Source organism: Ipomoea triloba, chromosome 8 (genome assembly GCF_003576645.1).
Source record: "Ipomoea triloba cultivar NCNSP0323 chromosome 8, ASM357664v1".
Lineage (NCBI taxonomy): Eukaryota > Viridiplantae > Streptophyta > Magnoliopsida > Solanales > Convolvulaceae > Ipomoea > Ipomoea triloba.
The window spans coordinates 5746313-5765852 of record NC_044923.1 but is presented as its reverse complement, the minus strand read 5'-3'; the positions used below and the strand labels follow the sequence as shown (position 1 = coordinate 5765852).

General features: G+C 30.8%; 1 protein-coding gene across 1 annotated transcript; it reads right to left on the bottom strand.

Annotated features, from left to right (window-relative positions):
* Nucleotides 1–15137: 15137 nt before the first annotated feature.
* LOC116026858 (methyltransferase-like protein 5) lies at nt 15138–17571 on the bottom strand. Its single transcript, XM_031268280.1, has 9 exons — nt 17468–17571; nt 17328–17384; nt 17070–17167; nt 16856–16925; nt 16678–16726; nt 16167–16255; nt 16022–16069; nt 15621–15680; nt 15138–15531 (listed from the first exon to the last, which is right to left on the bottom strand). Exons 1-9 carry the CDS (start codon nt 17525–17527, stop codon nt 15415–15417), a joined length of 648 nt encoding a protein of 215 aa, XP_031124140.1. The 5' UTR covers nt 17528–17571; the 3' UTR covers nt 15138–15414.
* Between the last annotated feature and the right edge of the window lie 1969 nt (nt 17572–19540).

Below are 19540 nucleotides of genomic sequence, written 5' to 3'. Positions count from 1 at the left end.
CGATATTAAGGATTTATTAGTATCGTGGTTTTGAAAAATCAATGCTAGGTGTGTTTTCACGCTACATGGGTTGAAGATAAAAAGGTTAAAAAAATGTCTAGCATTGGTTAATTGTTGAGAACTTTTCAATTTCGAGACTACTCCATCCAAGTTGGTTGAGCTGATGTTGGCTTTATAACCACAAGATTCAAAATCTAACGTAATGATATATTGGCCTTCTTGGTTCGAGTCGGTCACCAATAGGCAACCTAGAATGGTTTACATCATTATTGTGATCTTTTGCTGATTATGGTCACAATGCGAGATTTACCCAGTACATCCTTAATTGGGTAGTGATTATGAGTTTCCTTCGTCACCAAATTTATTTATCTAAATTTCTGACTACTCAAAGTGGTCGAAAATTGAGGGATTTCACTCGGAGCGTAATTATGAAAATTGAGGGTTTGAATCCTTAACACTAAAACTTTTTTTTTTTATAAGGTTTTGATATTTTGTATGGTACACCGAAAGTACTTATCTCACTTCAAATTGGGAATTGGAATCCAAGAAACAATTAAGATGTATAAGACACTAAAACATGCATTTGTCCATTCGTATCTAATAGAGTGGATTAATGCGAAGCCATAATAATATATAATCAATCAACGTAACGTAACACTTCATGTGTGTAACGCTGCTTTGTTGGGTCATGGGCAAATTAAAGGACTGTTTGGTTCGATTGGAAGGACATAACAGGACTATTCTAGTAAATGACTTTGCCTCGTACAATCATGTTTTTGACAAAACATAGGAGAGATCCAAGGAATTTGATGTGTAAATGGTTGGTATTGTATGTACTTATGGGACCATAAAACTAATTCACATTGTCATGGATCACGTCAGTATGGTCACTGCGTAATTTCCTACCACGCACCTAAGTGGATTTAATTTCCACCTTTTATTTTTATTTTTATATAGTTTAATTTATAGAGCGTGACATATTTTATTCTTAATAAATTATTTTTTTTAAAAAAGAAAGGTATAGTGGTAAAGAAAATTTAATGTGTCAGAAACACGTACAAGGAGTCCAAGGAGTGAGATTTATTTATGGATCCTAGAAATCTTATTAGCTGCTTCCTAGGGATTTTCCCATTCTTATTGCAATTACATTTTGGAAAAAAAAATTGGTTTTAATTTTTGTCCATCAATTATTCCCGAATTATAAATTTAGTCCCTCTTTTAAATTTTTACAAATCTGATTGTTGTGCATAATAAATAGTAAATAGTAATCCAACTATATATCAGTTTATTTGGTAATAGAGTTAGACTACTCATGTGAAAAATAATGGATTTGGACCTTCGGTCCATGTTACCTTATAAAGAGACTACGTATTCATGTGTTGATTGATCTGTCAAAAAGTAATCAGTCGATATATGTGAGGGGCGTGTTGAATATAACTAATATGCATCCAACTAACAACCTAGGTATTTAGTTAATACGAAACACTTCATTCAATTCTGGTTCTTTAATTGTTAAATAAGTTGTAAATTCAGTTCATCGATGAATAAGTAAGATGTCAAACTCCATTTGCATACAAGTTTTATAAATGCATGCACATGTGCAATTTCCTATCTATTATATATTTTCTTATAAAATCGTATATACAAAAAGAGTTTGATATCTCAATTAATCGAAGAACATAACTAAGTTTACAACCCATGTAATAATTAAAGATCGAACTAGAAATGTAAACATTGAAAGGTCGAGATGATTTAGGGACCAAAAGTGTCGATATTTTTTTAAAAATAAATTTTGTAAAAATGTTATAATATAAAGCTAAGGAAATAAGTTAAAAATAATTAATGTAGAATAGAATAGAATAGAATAATTAATTTAATGTGAGTTGCCATGCACCAAATCTAATCAAGCTGTTTGGCGCATGATTTTGTGGGTCATATTTTATGAGTTGTGTTTGTGGTGGAAAGTGAGAATCCTCTCATTTCTTAATTTGACATGTGAACCTATCCAAGTACAAGGGGAGAAATTAAATAGAGGAAAACAACAATCCATCACTTCCTTAAGGACCCAGCCATTTGATTTGAAGGATGAGCACATCCTCTAATTTTATTCTTAATCAATTCTTTTTTTTATTGAAGATAAATGAATTAAGTTTTTTTTTTAAAAGACTCGAAACGGTCAAACACTCATAATGAAATAAGTGGCATGCTCGCATCTAACTGGGTTTTATTAATAAAAAGTATTAACGCACAGAGTGGATAGATGTCTAAAGTCAAATTAAGATACTAATTCAATCCCCCTCGTGCAGGTGATGGTGTGGGGATTGAACAAATTAAACCCGTTCCTTAAAAAGAGATAAGTAACCGTGTGCAAGATCAAAACAACAATAGTGGCATCTTTATGAATTATATATAACATATTCATATGTTTATTTTATCATAGTATGCCTTGTCGATAAACAATTAAATTCTCAAATTATGAATATATAAAAAATTAGTACATATGCTATTCTAAAAAAAAAAAGTACATATGCTAATGTGATATATATATAAAAAGAGAAATTTATTAAAAACATAATGACGAAAACAATGTCTTGACCCTCAACATTACAAACTTGCAAAAAATTAAAATTAACTAACAATAAGATTTTTCGTTGTCATCTTTCCCTAACTAAATTGAAAATAAGACTTTTAGCGACAAAGGGAAGATAGCCTCACGCCCCTCTAACATAACCATACATGTTGTCAAAAACTACATCAATTATTTCTTGCTCACATAATGAGGAATACTGTGGAATGTCATTATCATCTAAGCATCGTCTCAAACTAATGTTCATATACTCTAACTAATAATCACCACCTGCAACAACCACACGAACCTTATCTCTAACATTAGCCTCTCAAGAATTATAAGAGAAATTTAAATGAATTATATTATCACTAACAAAGAAAACAATGTCAAATACCTTATAGCTTGATGTTATCACTGTTGTTACTCGTAAGAAAAAATTTTTAAGTTCAAGTGAACAATAAATAATCGATCTGAACATTTTTACCACTAGCTTAATGTGCTCACTTTTCCAACCCAACTTCCCACCAACTTTTTTCCTTAGTGTGAGAAGCCTTTGTTACTTATGGTAGTTAATATAATTTTTTAAAATCAAGAATAGCAATAGGGTTATCAAATTAGGTACCCTACATTCATCAATCAACCACCACACTTTGACTGAATTGAAGTTTTTACATATCGATCTACCTCTAACTTACTGCGTGTATGTATTCATCGTAAATATATACTTTAATATTGATAATATATGCTTTTTAAATAATATTTATAATATTCTAAAATTTTGAATAAGTTTATCTTCACAAATTATGCTAAAACAATAAAATTATACTATGTAAAATTTTCAGTTTGGTTTATAAAATTTTTATTTCCAAATGTTCTCAATGTATCACATAAATTGTTGTATTAATATTAAATTTAATGTGGCTATTGTATGTATATATGTAATGTGCATATAGATACACAAACATGGCATGCATCCTTGCCATTATCTTCAACCAAACTAGCAAAATCAATCTTCCTCCCAATCCCTTTGTTGTCCATATATATCTGAGACTTGGATGCATTTATTAATTAGATAAATTCTTTATTTAAAAAAAAAAACATAGTAGAGAAAGAAAAAAAAAGTTTTCTAATTTGATAATCATATGATGGATAATAAAAAAAATAGAAGAAATTAAAAATTAGAAAATTGATAGAAGTAAATGGAATCTTAGTCTTCGTTACTTTTTATGTCCCTAATTCTAGACACTTATAGAATCAGATTCGATCTCCATTATTACGTAATGACACTGTTAGTTCTAATAAGTTCTCTTTTATTCACTTAATTAGTTAAAATTTTCCAAAATAATGAATAGAGAAACAAAGTCAATAATTTTACATGCATGTTCCAATGTCTTTGGATAATATTAATTGCTTGCATATCATGAGTCATAATCTTTGGCATGCTTATCATACTCACCCTACCTAGTAGTGCTATTGTAGATATATTCGTAGAATAGAATGTGCCAAATTCATTATATAAAAAAAAAATAGAAAAGAGAAGAGAAATTTCAGTTATTTTTTTTTAAATATTACTGACTATATTACAATGTGGCATATATTCATATCTACTTTCACAACATACGAAAGCACAGAGTTGTTACAATGTAGTATATATTTATATACACTTTCTCAACTTATTGCCACAAAGTAATTGGCAGAAATTTTGTTTTTAATTAAAGTCAAATACTGAAATTATTTTTCAAGAATTAATAATTATATATAAAGAAATTTTTTATTTATTGAAAAAAATTGGTTGGATCAAACAAATAGGTTAATATTTAGATCATCATAAAATGCATATCCAGTGATTCCATTCCAATCCCCTTGCTGGAACAAACAAACGCAACAAAAAATTATTAGCCTATCATTATTTCTCTTTTATCCATTTATCCTAAATCCTAATTAATTCTAACCTCACAATTCTCTCAGTCGTTTATCGCGTCACTATTCACTAACCTCAAACACTAAACATAAATAGATATGGCTTATCAGGGACAACGAATGCTTAGGTGACGACATGTAAATATAGAAGTGTAATATGTAAAATTATAAAGTGCACCCGCTCTTAATTTACATATTTTATATATCATATATATGATACTCTTTGTAGTTGTGCAGGTGCATCCGTGCATATCTGCACATTTGAGTTCGCATGAGAATTAGTAGCCCCTGAAAATGTATACACTAATCTCATCTGATCCGTTCGTCTAAGATTATCAAAATTTTGAAGACTAAAAAACACTGAGTTAGGTGACATTTCTGTAATTATGACAGTGCATTTGAAAACGTTTGATAATGCATTCGCAGATAATTAATAGTACACTCACATGTGTACATTATCACTTATTTACGAATGTATTATAAAGTGTTTTCAAATACATGCATTATTATCTTAATTAAAGAAATGTCACCCCATTTTTTTCTCAAATTTTCTTAATTTTCAACCCTTAGTCATCATAAATGGATGGATGGATGAGATCAGTCTACACGTTTTCACGGGACTACTAGTTCTCATGAGAAACATGCCCTATATATATTAGGGTGTGTTTGGAAACCAAAAAACTGAATTTTGAAAAATGTTTTCTTGAAGATGAGTAATTTTTCATAAAATAGTTTCATTTTCAGTGTTTGGTTGTATTTTGAAAAATTATCTTGGTGTGCTTAGTTTATTTTTTGGAAAATGAGTATAATTGTATAATTAAACATTTTAATTATTTTATTTATAAAATAAAATATTTATAATATTATTAAAAATAATATTATTTATTAAATTAAAAAAAAAACTTTGGTTTCCGGTGAAAGCCAATTAAGGTTGTGATTGGTCTGTCGAAAACGACTTCCGTCAAATTTTGGTGGAAGTTATTTTCCTTTAAAACAACCTTATTTTCCTAAGTTATCAATGGAAAATGATATCCGTTGACTTGATTTTCCAGGCACATCCAAACACTGAAAAATCAGAAAATGATTTTCATAAATCATTTTTCGAGTTTCCAAACACACCTTAATGGAGAATTTTTATATTCAGTAACTATATTATTATATTTCAATTAATTTAAAATCGAGATGCTAATAGAGTAGAAAGAATCATGCAGTATCTGTTCATAACTACTTTCAAGGGGAGGCTCGAACCCACCACCTCCCGTATAAAGGGAAGGGTTTGATGCCACTAGACCACAAGGTCCTTGGCAAGAATCAAGGATTATGATGCTGCATCAAAATTGCATACATAGTTTTTGAAGGAAAATAATAACAACCAACCATTATTGTAGTTGAAAAATAACATAAAAAATAATGAAGATGTTGAATTCAAGTGGCCTATGATCAAATAAAATGAGTTCTAAACAACAATCATATGAAATGCATTATTAATCTTAATTTTTCCTAATTAAGACATTTATATAATCATTTTTAAAAATGTTAATTAACATCTTGTTAATTAGTCGGTGGAACATCTCATATCTTTAAATGTCACCATTAACATTTAAAACCATATATTAATTAGATTTTGACTCAAAAGAAAAGAAAAGAAAAAGAACTATCTAATGCCCAACCGTACCAAAAGCCCCATCAAGCGGAGGATGATTTCCAACAAGAGAAAGAGTATCTAATCTCTCTAGAAAAACCAAGAAAAGGTGATGTATGCATATATTTATAAATAATGTTGTATATTAATTTACGTTTATATCATCATGACTAATCCTATTTGTATCAGAAAAGATCTCAAGAATATGTCGGGAAAGATACCACTAGCATTAATCATGTTGGTGTTGAGAAGAATCTCAAAGATGTGTCGGGAAAGCCGGAAAGATATATATCACTGGGACTAATCTTATTTGTGTTGTGAAGGATCTCAAAAATTTGCCAGGATAATGAATCTCAAAGATAATAAAGTGCTCCCACGCGAATATTAAGGTTGTTACGTTTTCGTGGTTCAAATTTGAGACATCTAGTTAAACACTTAAACTAAAAGTGTTTCTTTTGTGATATATACAAATACGTACCATAAGTTTCATTATATTATTTGAAACAATTTGATGCAAATAATTTCAAAAAAAAAAAATATCATCTTTTAATATAATATTAAGTATTATTGCTTGTATTTGATCAATCCGTTTACTCTTTCATACCATGTTAGGTGGAACAATATTTTGTTTTTAAAAAATAATAAAGGTATAATTTATCTCTTATGCATAATTTGCATACTATTACACATAAGTGAGATTTACTTAATGCACATTATCGGATAATGACTGTGAATTTTTCTCGTCACTCATAAAAATACCAAGTTACCAACTTTAAACAACGAAAAATCAAGTGAAATTGTATTAAGTAAAAATTAAAAGAAAAAATTCAATGTGTTTTAAAGTGAATGTAGTCCCCTACGGCTACATATTGAGACTAATCAAGTAAATTTCTATCAAAATAGTCTCGCATGTGTTTTAAGGTAGAAATTAGAAGAGACTCGCATTATTTCATTTGCACCCATGAGTAAAGAGAATGTATGTTGTTCAATTTATACCATGTATAGTTTTGCAAACTTTTTTTTTTTTAAATTTAGGGAAAAATAGAAAGAAATTAATGACGGTAAAAATCTTGATCGGGAAATTTAATTTTTAAAAAATGATCTCTCTACTAGTTTTCGATTTCTCCATTCTATGTGTGTGTGTATATATAAATAAACAAATGTTTTGTTTTCCTTTTTCTATTTTGTCATTTCTCTAGAAAAACATAGAATTTTTTCTGTTAATAAATGCACCCTTATGACTATATGAATCCTGATTGAATTATTCCACCACTATATGAATTCCGTCTCAACTAAAAACTTAAACTAATAATTTGACTGCACATTTATGTTTACCTATTATATGTTCATCAAGTCTCTTCACGTAAATCATAGTCTCTTTTTATGCATGACGACCTTGTATATATATGAGATTAATCCTGATATTAAATTCAAAAGATATATTATGTTTCAACTAAAAAGTTAAATTAATACTTGGATTATATATTTATGTTTATATATATATATCATATGTTCAGTATTATTGCACTAAGTATTCAGTATAATCCCACTGCATGATTCCTGCCCAAATAAAGAAATCATATATAAATGTTGGGTGATTCTCTTCTTGAGTTGCCTCAATAAAGGCACCTCTTTTTCTCCCAAAATCACAATAAAATATTTAGTTTGAGTTAAAAGCATATTGTAAATTAAAGTACTGGACTACCCAGACATGTATAGCCCAAGGTTTAGGTTTGCCACTTACAACATATTTAAACTCTTAAAGAACTCATTCTTTATTAACTCCAAAGTCACACACAATAGAATACTTAGTTATAAAGCATAATTATAATAATATTTTTGAGAGTAAGTTAGCTTGACACGAAGTTATTAGAAGCATAAACAATAATATATTTTTTTAAAATAATATTTTAAGGATAATTATAACATTAGGACAGACATTGGAGGAAACAAGGGATTCTGTTGATTAGGTGTTGATTGGTGTTTGTTACAAGAAATGATTTGATGTGTTCATACTGATTGTATTTAATTAGTCACATCCTATCAATTCATTTTTAATTTACACTTACATTATTTGATTTATTTAAAAAAATAAAATAAAACTTGAATTAACTTTAATTTTATTATGATAACTACTTTTCAACCGTAGATCAGAATTGTTATCTTTTAATGAAAGGTTATGTTGTTAAGATTAACTGTTGTTGACGTGATCGGAACAATTTAATTAAAAAAACATTCAATAGTAATCGATAGCACTTATGTATTGATATTGATGTATATATTTATAATGTATGTGAAATTTTATTATAATATAGTAATTATTACAATATCGAGCTCAAAATAAAATAAAAGAGCCATGGTGCTATGCAAGGTAGTTTGGTCCAATGGTTAGAGGATTAATTAGTTTTATTTATTTAGAGTAGTTAGTTGTAAATGATTGTTATTAATATATAAAAATTTATAATTACGATTTATATTTAGTATATTTAACAAAATTAAAATCATACAAAAAAAAACATAAAATAAAGATAAATTGAGTGGAGAATATCTACTGTAGATTTTTGGGCACATGCAAAACTACTGGCCAGATGCATTACATTGCTCCACACAATAGGCAGCTAGCGCAATCTCTTGGAAAATGCTTTTTCATTTTTTAATTAAAAAAATGATGCAAATAAAAGGAAAAAAGAAAAACAATTTTCAAATCAATCCAACTAGACACAAAATCAACCATAATCCTATAAACAAATTAGAGATTCTCTAGTTAATATTAATAATTGTTTGAACTGCCAAGTAGCCAGCCATGAAGGGTTAGGGTCTATGTGTATGTCTCTCTATCCATAGGATTGGAGTGTTGTATTGTGTTAGAAAAATTTGAAATTTAAAATTTGATGGATCGAAAGTAGAAATTATGCATTGCAAAGTTTGAATCAATGGAAGGGCCAAAAAAGAGTAAATTAAATATGAATTTTAACATAATAAAAATAAACTCATTGAAAAATCGAGTCGTTGATAAGCTCATCAAAAAATTATTTGTTTCCTATAGAGTCTTTCAGTACTTGCATATCTCAATTTTTTTTGTGTAGTACTACTGACTCTGTTACAATATAATATCTGTTCATTACTACTTTCTCAATCTATTGAAGCACGCACAAAGAGTCAATATCGTATCCATTAGGCACAAACCCATGACCTACCATTTGGGAGAGTCACTTCGCGCTACTATACCACAAAGTCATTATTATCGATTTTTTGCTATTTAGTTTGCTCTGTTCGAGTTTTCCTTTCCTACTAATAAAAAAACATAATAAAAATAACTTTTCAGTTTTAGCCCTTAAATATTTTTTGACACATTAGAATAAATTTTTTGTTCCAAAATTTTTAATTATAAAATTACTTCAAAACATTTTCAAAGAACTTTTGCAAATTTTTTTATATGGAAACATTTCTATTTTTGATTGAGAATTTTCATATATCATAGATTCATAGATCGTACTCATGAATCCATAGACCCATAAAATACTGCTTTAGTTTAAAGGTCTAGGGTCTATGTGTCTCTCTGTCCATCTTTACGAGATAATAATTAAGAAAAGAATCATACAAGATTGATCCTATTGTCAAATATTATAATTTATAATATGAGTTGCTTTTAACTTTATTATTATATGTGAAATATTTATAGGTTCATATATTAAGTAATAATATCATTCTTGCCCATATACAATTATAAATGATATTTATTTGTCTCTCATTAATATATTTAATTTGATTAATAAGAATCATCCAGATTGATGTGACTGAAGTTCTGAGTTGGATCACTAACCATACTCAGCTTAGAGGTCTTGCTCGTGTGATTGTTGAAGACATCCGAATGAGTGTTGATTGAATGGATTGCATTACACAGTACAGTACACTTACAATACAATCGTAGCTAACCCCTATACAATAGGCTACTATTAGGTGAGACTAAACCACAACCACAAAGACTCCTAATATATCTAACACACCCCCTCAAGCTCAAGGTGGGATAGGAACAACATTGAGCTTGTCCCGGAGTAGACAGAACTGGGAGGAAGAGAGTGGTTTTGTGAAGATATCCGCCAGCTGATCTTTGGTGGAAACAAAGTTTACTTGGAAGTAAAGAAATGACCCAGCTCACATAAAATTCGTAGTCACTATCTGAATCTTGAAAGTGACTAACCACATAAAACATATAAATTGCACTAGTAGAACTTTGTGTGACGCGCTTGATCAAAAGGGTATTTACAATAATTAAACTTGTGAATCTATGATATAATAATCATGTTCTACCAACTATTTAGCCAGGGGGAATCCAGAGGCGGGAGGGCGGAATGGGGGCAGTGCTCCTTGCCCCCGCCCACCCCCTTTTACACACACACACACGAAATGTATATACATGTTACTAGATATTTAGGTAATATATTGTTGTTCCTTAAAATATGTTATGTCATGAAATCAATTCTAACCTATGACATTCATATCAAATTTTGATTTTTTGTCACTGACATTTTTTTGCCATTCACAAGGCCGGGGGAATAATATATGTGTGATTCATATCAAATTTATTTTGATATTTTGTGATAAACATTTTTAAATTCATTTGAACTTCGCTCCCACTCAAAAAAATTCTTGGATCCACCCCTACCCTCTCTATTTCATCGCACATCTATCTATACTTATACAATATACTAGAATTTTCTATGCACGATGCGCAAAAAATAGGTGCCCAATATTAGTACTTTATATTAAAATTTTAGATTTTTTTAGATTTTAGATATTTAAATTATTATAAATAATAATAATAATGTGAAACATTTTAATAAATTTGATATTTATATTTTAGAAAATAACTAACATATAACACTAATATATAATGTGTATAAATTATTATTATTATTATTATTATTATTGACAAAGATAAGAAAATATATGGTGGATGCATGTGCATGGTAACAATAGTGGAAAAGATAACGCAAGTTATAACAGTAGCGGTATATTTGTTCAAAATATTATATAGTACAACTTTTATAGTATAATGTATAAATAAAACGTAATGAAAAAACGAACATAAATGAAGGGTATAACTTTCATTCACGCTTATTATGTTTTTAGATTAAATATGACGTGAGGTTAGAATTAATGCCCTCCAACATAAATAAATAGTAATTATTGACTATTGTTTAGTAATAGCCAGCAGGTATATATGTGGATTATGCGATGAGAAGTCAGATCAAATGATTAATTATATGAAATTAAACATATGGCTTATCCCACACATTAGGTATCTACAAATAGTGCCTTGCAAATCCTAAATTGACAACCAACCTGTGACACATGTACCTACCAGTATTAATACAAAACAGAATTTTGTCCATTAATAATGTCTATTATTTATTGGTGTTTCAGTTTTAGACAAATTTTCTGACAAAAAGCATGTCTCAATTAAAAAAATTAAAAATCTTTTATAAATTTCGTTTGTAATTATTGAGTATTATATATATATATATATATATATATATAACAATAATATAAGTTTAAAACATTTTAATGATCAAGCTAAGGATGTAACATTATGTATCAAATAGGAGTATTAAATAACATTCACCACTATGTTATCTTAAAAGTATTATTCAAAATATACTCTCGTGATGCGAACTCATCATCAATTATATGAGTAAGTCTTATATGAGATGGTTTCACGTGAGACTTGCAATGCGGTAATAACTTTTAGTTAAAATATACTTTTTTTAAATGTATTTATAAAAAATATTACATTTTAATTAAAAAAGTATTATGCGCCTAACTGTGATAAGGTCTCACACAAAACTTATTATTAAGTATATATTTTATTAACATGAATTTTTTCCTATGGCCTTATAATTCAATAATGTTTACCTAATTAAAATTTCGTATAAAAAGTCTCAAGTTCAAATTTAATCTCTTCTTTTTTAATTTTTATATGCACTTAAAATTAGTCTTAATCAGCTCTGAATAAATGATTGGATGGGTGGAACATAATTCTTGTATTTAGATGGTGACGAGTTTGATTTTGTCCATAGGGGTGAGGTTTATCTCGTACACACTCTTAGCAGAGTAGTGGTTACAAGAAATAAGTCTTTAAGTATTTATTTTGTAATTTAATTTTTGTCATAATATTAAAATACTATATCCACCAATATTTGAATGAACAAATGTATAAATATATAGTATTATTATTCAAACAAATATTGCATTTGAAGAGGTTGGGATTTGGTGTAACATGTGCCAATATATTATAATATAATGCATTGGAGAATTAATTTGGTCCGTCTCCAGCTGATTCATACAGAGAATAATGGATTCCTACATCTCTTTTGCTAAAAAAGATTACACCAAAAAAAAAAAAAATCATTTCATTTAGTTTGTGTATCCATGTTCTGCCACACTAGAAGATTTTTCTTCTCAGCTATCTGGCAAAACACACATGCACACACTGTTGCATCATACACATCAAACATTTTTTTTTAAAAAGATTATATAATCTCATAGTGCAATATCGTAAATAATGTACTTTACATTTAATAGATAGATAGGGTTATCAATATTTTCATAAGTAGATAAATTATATATATGTGTGTGTATGAGGGCCGGGAGGGGCAGTGAGGAAAATTTTTTATCACATGATATTGTAGGGGACAATCGTAGCTAAATTGGTTAGGTGGTTTGCTTGGTAATCACAAGGTTATAGATTTTGACTTTTAGTGGGACGATATATTAGCTAGCCAGCCTTCTTGATTCAAGGACGTCAGTTGTGAGCTACCTAAATTGATTTACCTCATTTGTTGATTAGAGTCACAAAATGAAGTTTATCCAATGCACAGTACACTCTCAGATAGTGACTGCGAGTTTTTCTCGTCGTTGAAAAATGAAGGGAAATATTGTGTTCTATTCTTTTTTTCTCAACTCTATTTAGTTTAATTTATTGTTGGATGGGCCTCCGGCTTGAAAAGCCAAACTCTACTATTTTCATGATGATGTATTGTACATGTACATGATAATGAGAGTCTATAGGCTATATTATTTAGGAGAGGGAAGAGAGAATATTCCTTCCATATATATACTTACTAGAGAGATGTGAATATCTTGAATTTAATTGTATTGAAACGAATTGAATATTTTACCTTGTTATAACTATGTATATTTATACATAGTGAGAACTAATCCCACTTTGCGCGCGCACATAAAAAGAAAAAAAAAATTATTGCAAACTACATACTAATGTATCCCATTTAATTTAAAAATCTAATCTTGTCTTGTAGAGATTGATTTTCAAATATAATTTGAAAATACTCGTCTAGTAAGCATCTGCGTGATTTTAAGAATCATTCTTCTATAATTACTCATCTTTCAGGTCTTACCAAACTTGAATTATGGCCTACTAATATTATCCATCACAAACTATTGATATGATAGTATAGAAATTATCATGCACTAGACACGAGTGAGATGAACTAGTTTGTATTTCCCCTCACTTATATGCACAAACCAACTACAAGCATTCCCAAACACTTTTTTATGCAAGAAGAAAAAAAAAAAGCATTCCCAAACACTTTTACCATACCATTAACTCTTTACCCAAACACTTTTACCATACCATTAACTCTTTACCCAATAAACTAAGCCCTCCATTTCAAAAGTTGAATTATTTTTCAAAATGGAATCTTGAGAAAAATCGCAATCCACGTGTGAAGATGCTACATATATGTATACACTTTCTCATCAATCCCAATTAAGTTTTCTTGTTGATGATGAAAAAATTTGTAGTCAGTTATCTAAAAATGTGTATTAGATAAATCTCATTCCTGGTATACAGGAGAAGAAGTACTTAAACTTCAATTGAAAAACTTTGTGCGATAAACTCGAGCGAAATAATGCTGAAAAAAAATCGTCAAACTTGTAATTTTTTATACAAGAATCATATTTTACCCACTTGACAACTCGTATCAGACACCCCAATTAAGTTTTCTTAATAGTATAATCCATACATACCAAGTAATAATCTTAAATTTAACAAAACCCTAAAATAGTCCCCACGTACAAGTGGCTACCATCAACTTAACCGCAAAACACTGCATTTGGTCTCCCATGATCTCCTGCTCCTAGCCTCATGGAGATATAAGAATTTTAAAGATTAATTAAAAAAAAAAGGTTTTAAAAATTAAAAACCAACATCCCAAGTACTCTATAAGATTTTTCTTGGATATGGAAGATATGGTGTGTAATGAAGAGTGATATGTAGACAATTAATTTTGGTCCCAATGGTTAGTACCTCTCTCTCTCTCTCTGCCTCTCATCTCTTGGCTCTTCCTCTTTGGGTGTAACATTATTCATGGCATTATCATTCTTATAGTCCACCTAACCCTTCATTATATTTTGTTTTTCCTAATCTCTTCTTGCTTTATAAGAAGCTAGAATATATATATATATGTGTGTGTGTGTGTGTGTGTTAACGTGCCAAGGGTCAGGTGAAAAATGGGGCGAGATCTAAACCGTTGATTTAAATTAGATGAACGGCTCAAAATGAAGGAAATTTTAAAAAAATAAAATAAAACGCCCTACTTAACAACATGGATGCGAATGATCTTAAATGTCTCAAACTGATGCACATTTAAGTGTCAAACTTATGCACCTTAAGCTATGAACTGATGCACCTTAAGTGTCGAAATTATGCACCTTTAGTACTAAAGTGATGCACCTTAACTACTGAACTGATGCACCTTAGATTTCGAACCGATGCATCTTAACTGATGCACCTTAAGTTTCGAACTGATGCACCTTAAATTTTGAACTTATGCACCTTTAGCTAGAAAATAATGCACCTTAAGTTTGAAATTTATGCAAGTAAATAATGCACCTTAAGTTTGAAATTTATGCAAGTATGTAAGTGGTGCACTAATGTTTCCAAAATTTTCAATTCCCCAAGGCAAAACACTGATATCTCGGACATTTCAGAACAAGACATGGTGATTTTAAGAATGATGTAACCCTGAGAAACACAGAAAAGACAAACAAGATTGTACAAGGTTGATCAAATCTCTGTATCAAAGATTAAAGATAGATCAACCAATCCATGCAGTCAAGTAAAATCCCAGTTGGATTTCTCACAAATTCACAAGTGCAGAAAGGGCACTGGGGACATGTTCTCTTACAAAAAAAAAAAAAGGACTATCATTTCTTCTGATTTTACATTCATTCCTTTTTGACAGTGAAAGTTCAAATGTTATCAACTTTGCACGGTTCTCTTGGCATGTCGTTGAGGAACAAATCGCCATAGATCCACCGCAATGTCTACCTCCTTTTTCTTGTGAAATTTGTACAGCTGTGGCACGTCGTACCTAAGCTGGAAAGCGGGACAGAATCTTGTTCACAAACACCATATATACGAACTTGTACCCGATAAAAAATACAACTTTCGTAAAGCATACCTACCTCGCATATAACCTCAGCACTGCTCGCGTTGTAATCTCGCAATGCAGCTCTTTTGATGTGCTGTTATCACGAGGTGAATAAACAAGGTAACGATTATAGTACATTAGTACCGTTTTATTTTCTGAATATTCTTTGAATAAACACGCATAACTATGTTTCCCAATTCAAATTGAAGGATGTGTTCCAGGCCTAAACAAGGATGTGTTCTGTCTCAACTAAAAGTGTAAGCTGATAGTCGGACTACACATTTATATTTTATATTATATTTATGCTCAACACAAGTAACGAGATAGATATTGCATCATTTCTACGTGGTATTAGGGTTTGGTTTAAATTCACATATGATGGCTCGATCAGCTTTCTATACCACAAGGTACAACTTGTACGGTTGCAAGACTTACTTCTCTAGTTGTGGTCTTGTGCAAGGAATAAACCGCTTGAGAAGCAACCTAATACAACAAACATAAGAAACTTAGTCTCATGCTTACAGACAATGCATGGAGGACAACAATAACTGACACTCAGAACGGAACATTGTGCTCCTACCTTCAATGCCACAAAAAGGAAGTCCATGTCAGCACCTTTCTTCCGTGTTCCAAATGGAGGATTCATGACAACGGTATCAACAATCTGGCCTACACATAATTTAACACCCGCTTAATTTTTATATCCGTAGTTCTCTCTGGTCCATTTCTTAAAAACATCAAGCACACAACTGAAAATGTCAAAGCGCACAAATGAACCAAAAATAGGTAATACCGTAAAATTAAGGATAGAAAACATATTGCAAAACCCAGAATCCTATTCTAAACTTTAAATTTTTTTAAAACCTAAAATCTGTCTCCTACAAAGTGGACAATGAACATTGAAAAGATTCTTTCTTTTTTCAATCTAAAATATCAAAGAGGCATTCCGCATCTTCACAAGTTATTGTTTGACACATAAAAACCAATTCTACACTATGAAAACAACGAATGTAACTATTTACCCTCGTATAGAAATTACAAGTTTACAACACCCCCACCCACTTTTTCCAAGTGCAAACACCCAGAGATACCTTTCCACTGTAAATTCCTGATATCGCATTGAACGAATTCCATGTCTACCTGCAAGAGTAAAACGCATTAGACAAACAACCCTGGTGCTATAAGAGTATCCTTGAAGAATCCACAAACGCAGATCAAACGGGAATTATAGCATATATATCCCAAGAAACACGAAGAGCAAAAACGAACCTCGAGCTCATCAGCATTAGTAGCTGCAATCTCAAGAGACTCAGTGTCTACGTCGAGGCCAATAACATGTCTGTTTGCAATATTAATCAAAAATCAAATGACACACAACTCCAAAACATCATCCTAAAATAACTTTATAAACAACTTAGATAAAACTTAAATTCATGTTCCAAAGATGAATTCTTTAACAAATAAAATGGATCCATTTACATACTCAGCTTCTAAGAGAGCTGCAGCAAGGCCTAATGTACCACACCCACAACCAAAATCTGCAACCACCTTATTGCTTACATCCCCAAATGAATTTTCAGCCTATATATATTTATCCACAAAAGGGGGAAAAAATAAATTGATTTCTTGAGGCAAAAAGAACATAGAATTGAAAATATTTTAAGAATCAAAATCATAGTGAATTACAAGAGGCGAATAAGAAAAGGGTATCTATAAAAGTGGGGAATATTGAAGATTTTACAGTGTATAGCATCCGGGAAGCTATGTGGGCTCCAGTTGGATATTGTTCGAGTTCAATCTGCCATAAAAACAAACAATAAATCCACTACAGAAAGAAAATCCATAAATCAACATGTTTATTGAGAGAGAAAGAGGAGAAACCTTGGGACTGGAGAACTGTTCAAGAGAGCCAAGAAGGCCCTCTAGCTGCTTCAGCTTCATCTTCTCCGCCTTCACTCTGCAACACCCCACCCCCTGTGCCACTTTTCTTCCTTCAATGCGACGGAGACTAGAATTGGGCTTCCACTATAAGCTAGGCCCAATATTTATTTGGGCTTCTGGCCCAATTAGGTTAGAGTTATCACATTTTTCTAACTGCAGTACCGTAGACCAAGGTCCACCTTGGTACAACAATTATGTGTCTGCGTTTAACATAATTATGTATTAATGTAATAAATGCGTCGTGATTATCTAAATACGTATAAACTCGTGAAGTTGGAGCGCAGATGGATCCTCTTAATAGTTTGCTTGTTGGTTTAAGTATAAGCCCAGATAATGACATGAGGTCATATGCCAAAAGTTCTCTCTTCCAACTTTTAATGTGATATACTGATATTTATAAGGGGAAAGGGAGCACATACCGGAGGCTCGGCATGTGCAACACGTGTGACCTATGCATAGGGGAAGGTCGAAGACTTCACTAATTTCCCCACATGTGATAAGGATTGGAATAAAGGAGCGAGGTTTAGCTTTCTAAGTAGACTTGGTCGGATAGTTCATCCCGACCTAAGAAGGTCGAGGCAAAGGCTACTGCCAGCTACAGTTTCTCCCGGTGGTTCGACTTTATATTAGAAAGAGTCAATACCACCCCTATTGGATCATTGGAACTTGAACTCATGACCTCCCATATGAAAAAGTTACTTTGTGGCACTAAACAACAAGATTATTGTCGTGTGTATTTTTATTTAACAAGTCAAGAAAATACGTAGTACTTTTTAATAATAAATGTGCATACAGCATCTTTTATGTCACCAACAATTATTCCAGAAAACATTAGATAAAGACTCAGCATTTAATTCATTAAGGGAAATTCTATTTGCACACCTTAATTGCTATTTACACCTATAAGTAGTGTAAATAGCATTTAATCAGGTTGGTGTAAATAACCATATTTACACCCTCAGTTGAATCCACTCCCACCATCCATGTAGGAATGTAAAACGGGACACCGGGTGCCACTAGACCACAAAGTCTTTGCCCACGGTCTAAACTTATATAATTAAAAATAAAGTATTGTTATAACAATTATAATAAAATAAAGATAATTGGATGCTGCACCCTATAGTGAAAAGTGGGTGTAAATAACTTTGAGTGGTACAAATAGCAACACCCTTCATTAATCACTTGTAACGAACCAACATCGACTTGCATATTGATTTCAAAATCATAAAGTCAACTACTCCCTTTTGTTTTATTTTACCCGCCGTATTTATTATTCATTCATTAAATTAATTCATTATATTTTGCTCCATATCTTAACTCATTCTGTGCATAATTTAGTTTATAAAGCTATGAATTGAGATTAATTGATGTGTCTTTTTTATCTATAGTTGTATCCATTCATGCAACAAAGACTGCATTCTAAAAACAAGAGTTTGGAGACTAGGTTAGATTTGAATATCAGTTATTAGGTCTTTGGACTTATTCACGCTCACAAATGTCCAATTCAACTATAATTTTAAATTTTTAATTGAGACAGAGAAGATATCAAGACACAACAGTTGCCTCTACTAAGGCTCGAACCCACTCTCATCATCCATGTGGAGTGTAAATCGGGACACCAAGTGCCACTAGACCACAAGGTCTTTGGCTTAATTACTATTAGTTGTTTGACTTGGTTAAACAGTCAATGTGAGTGTTTAATTAATTAGCTTTTTGTAACAGGATTTTGCTCCAAAATGCTAAAATTCAAAAGCTATTCAAAACATCTTTTTTTTTATCAACTTTTTGAAAAAGTCATTTTGCATGTAATCAACCATCAGGTAACAGATAATTTTACAAAACACTTTTCTACAATCAGCTAATGTTATCAACTAGTCAAATTCACTAACTCAATCAACTAACAACTATCAGTTAACAGTTAGTTTATTAGAACTAGGACTAGGCTAGATTTGAATCATCAGTGATTAGACCATTGCTGTCTTGAACCGAGACATGATATTCAATTTACTTGGG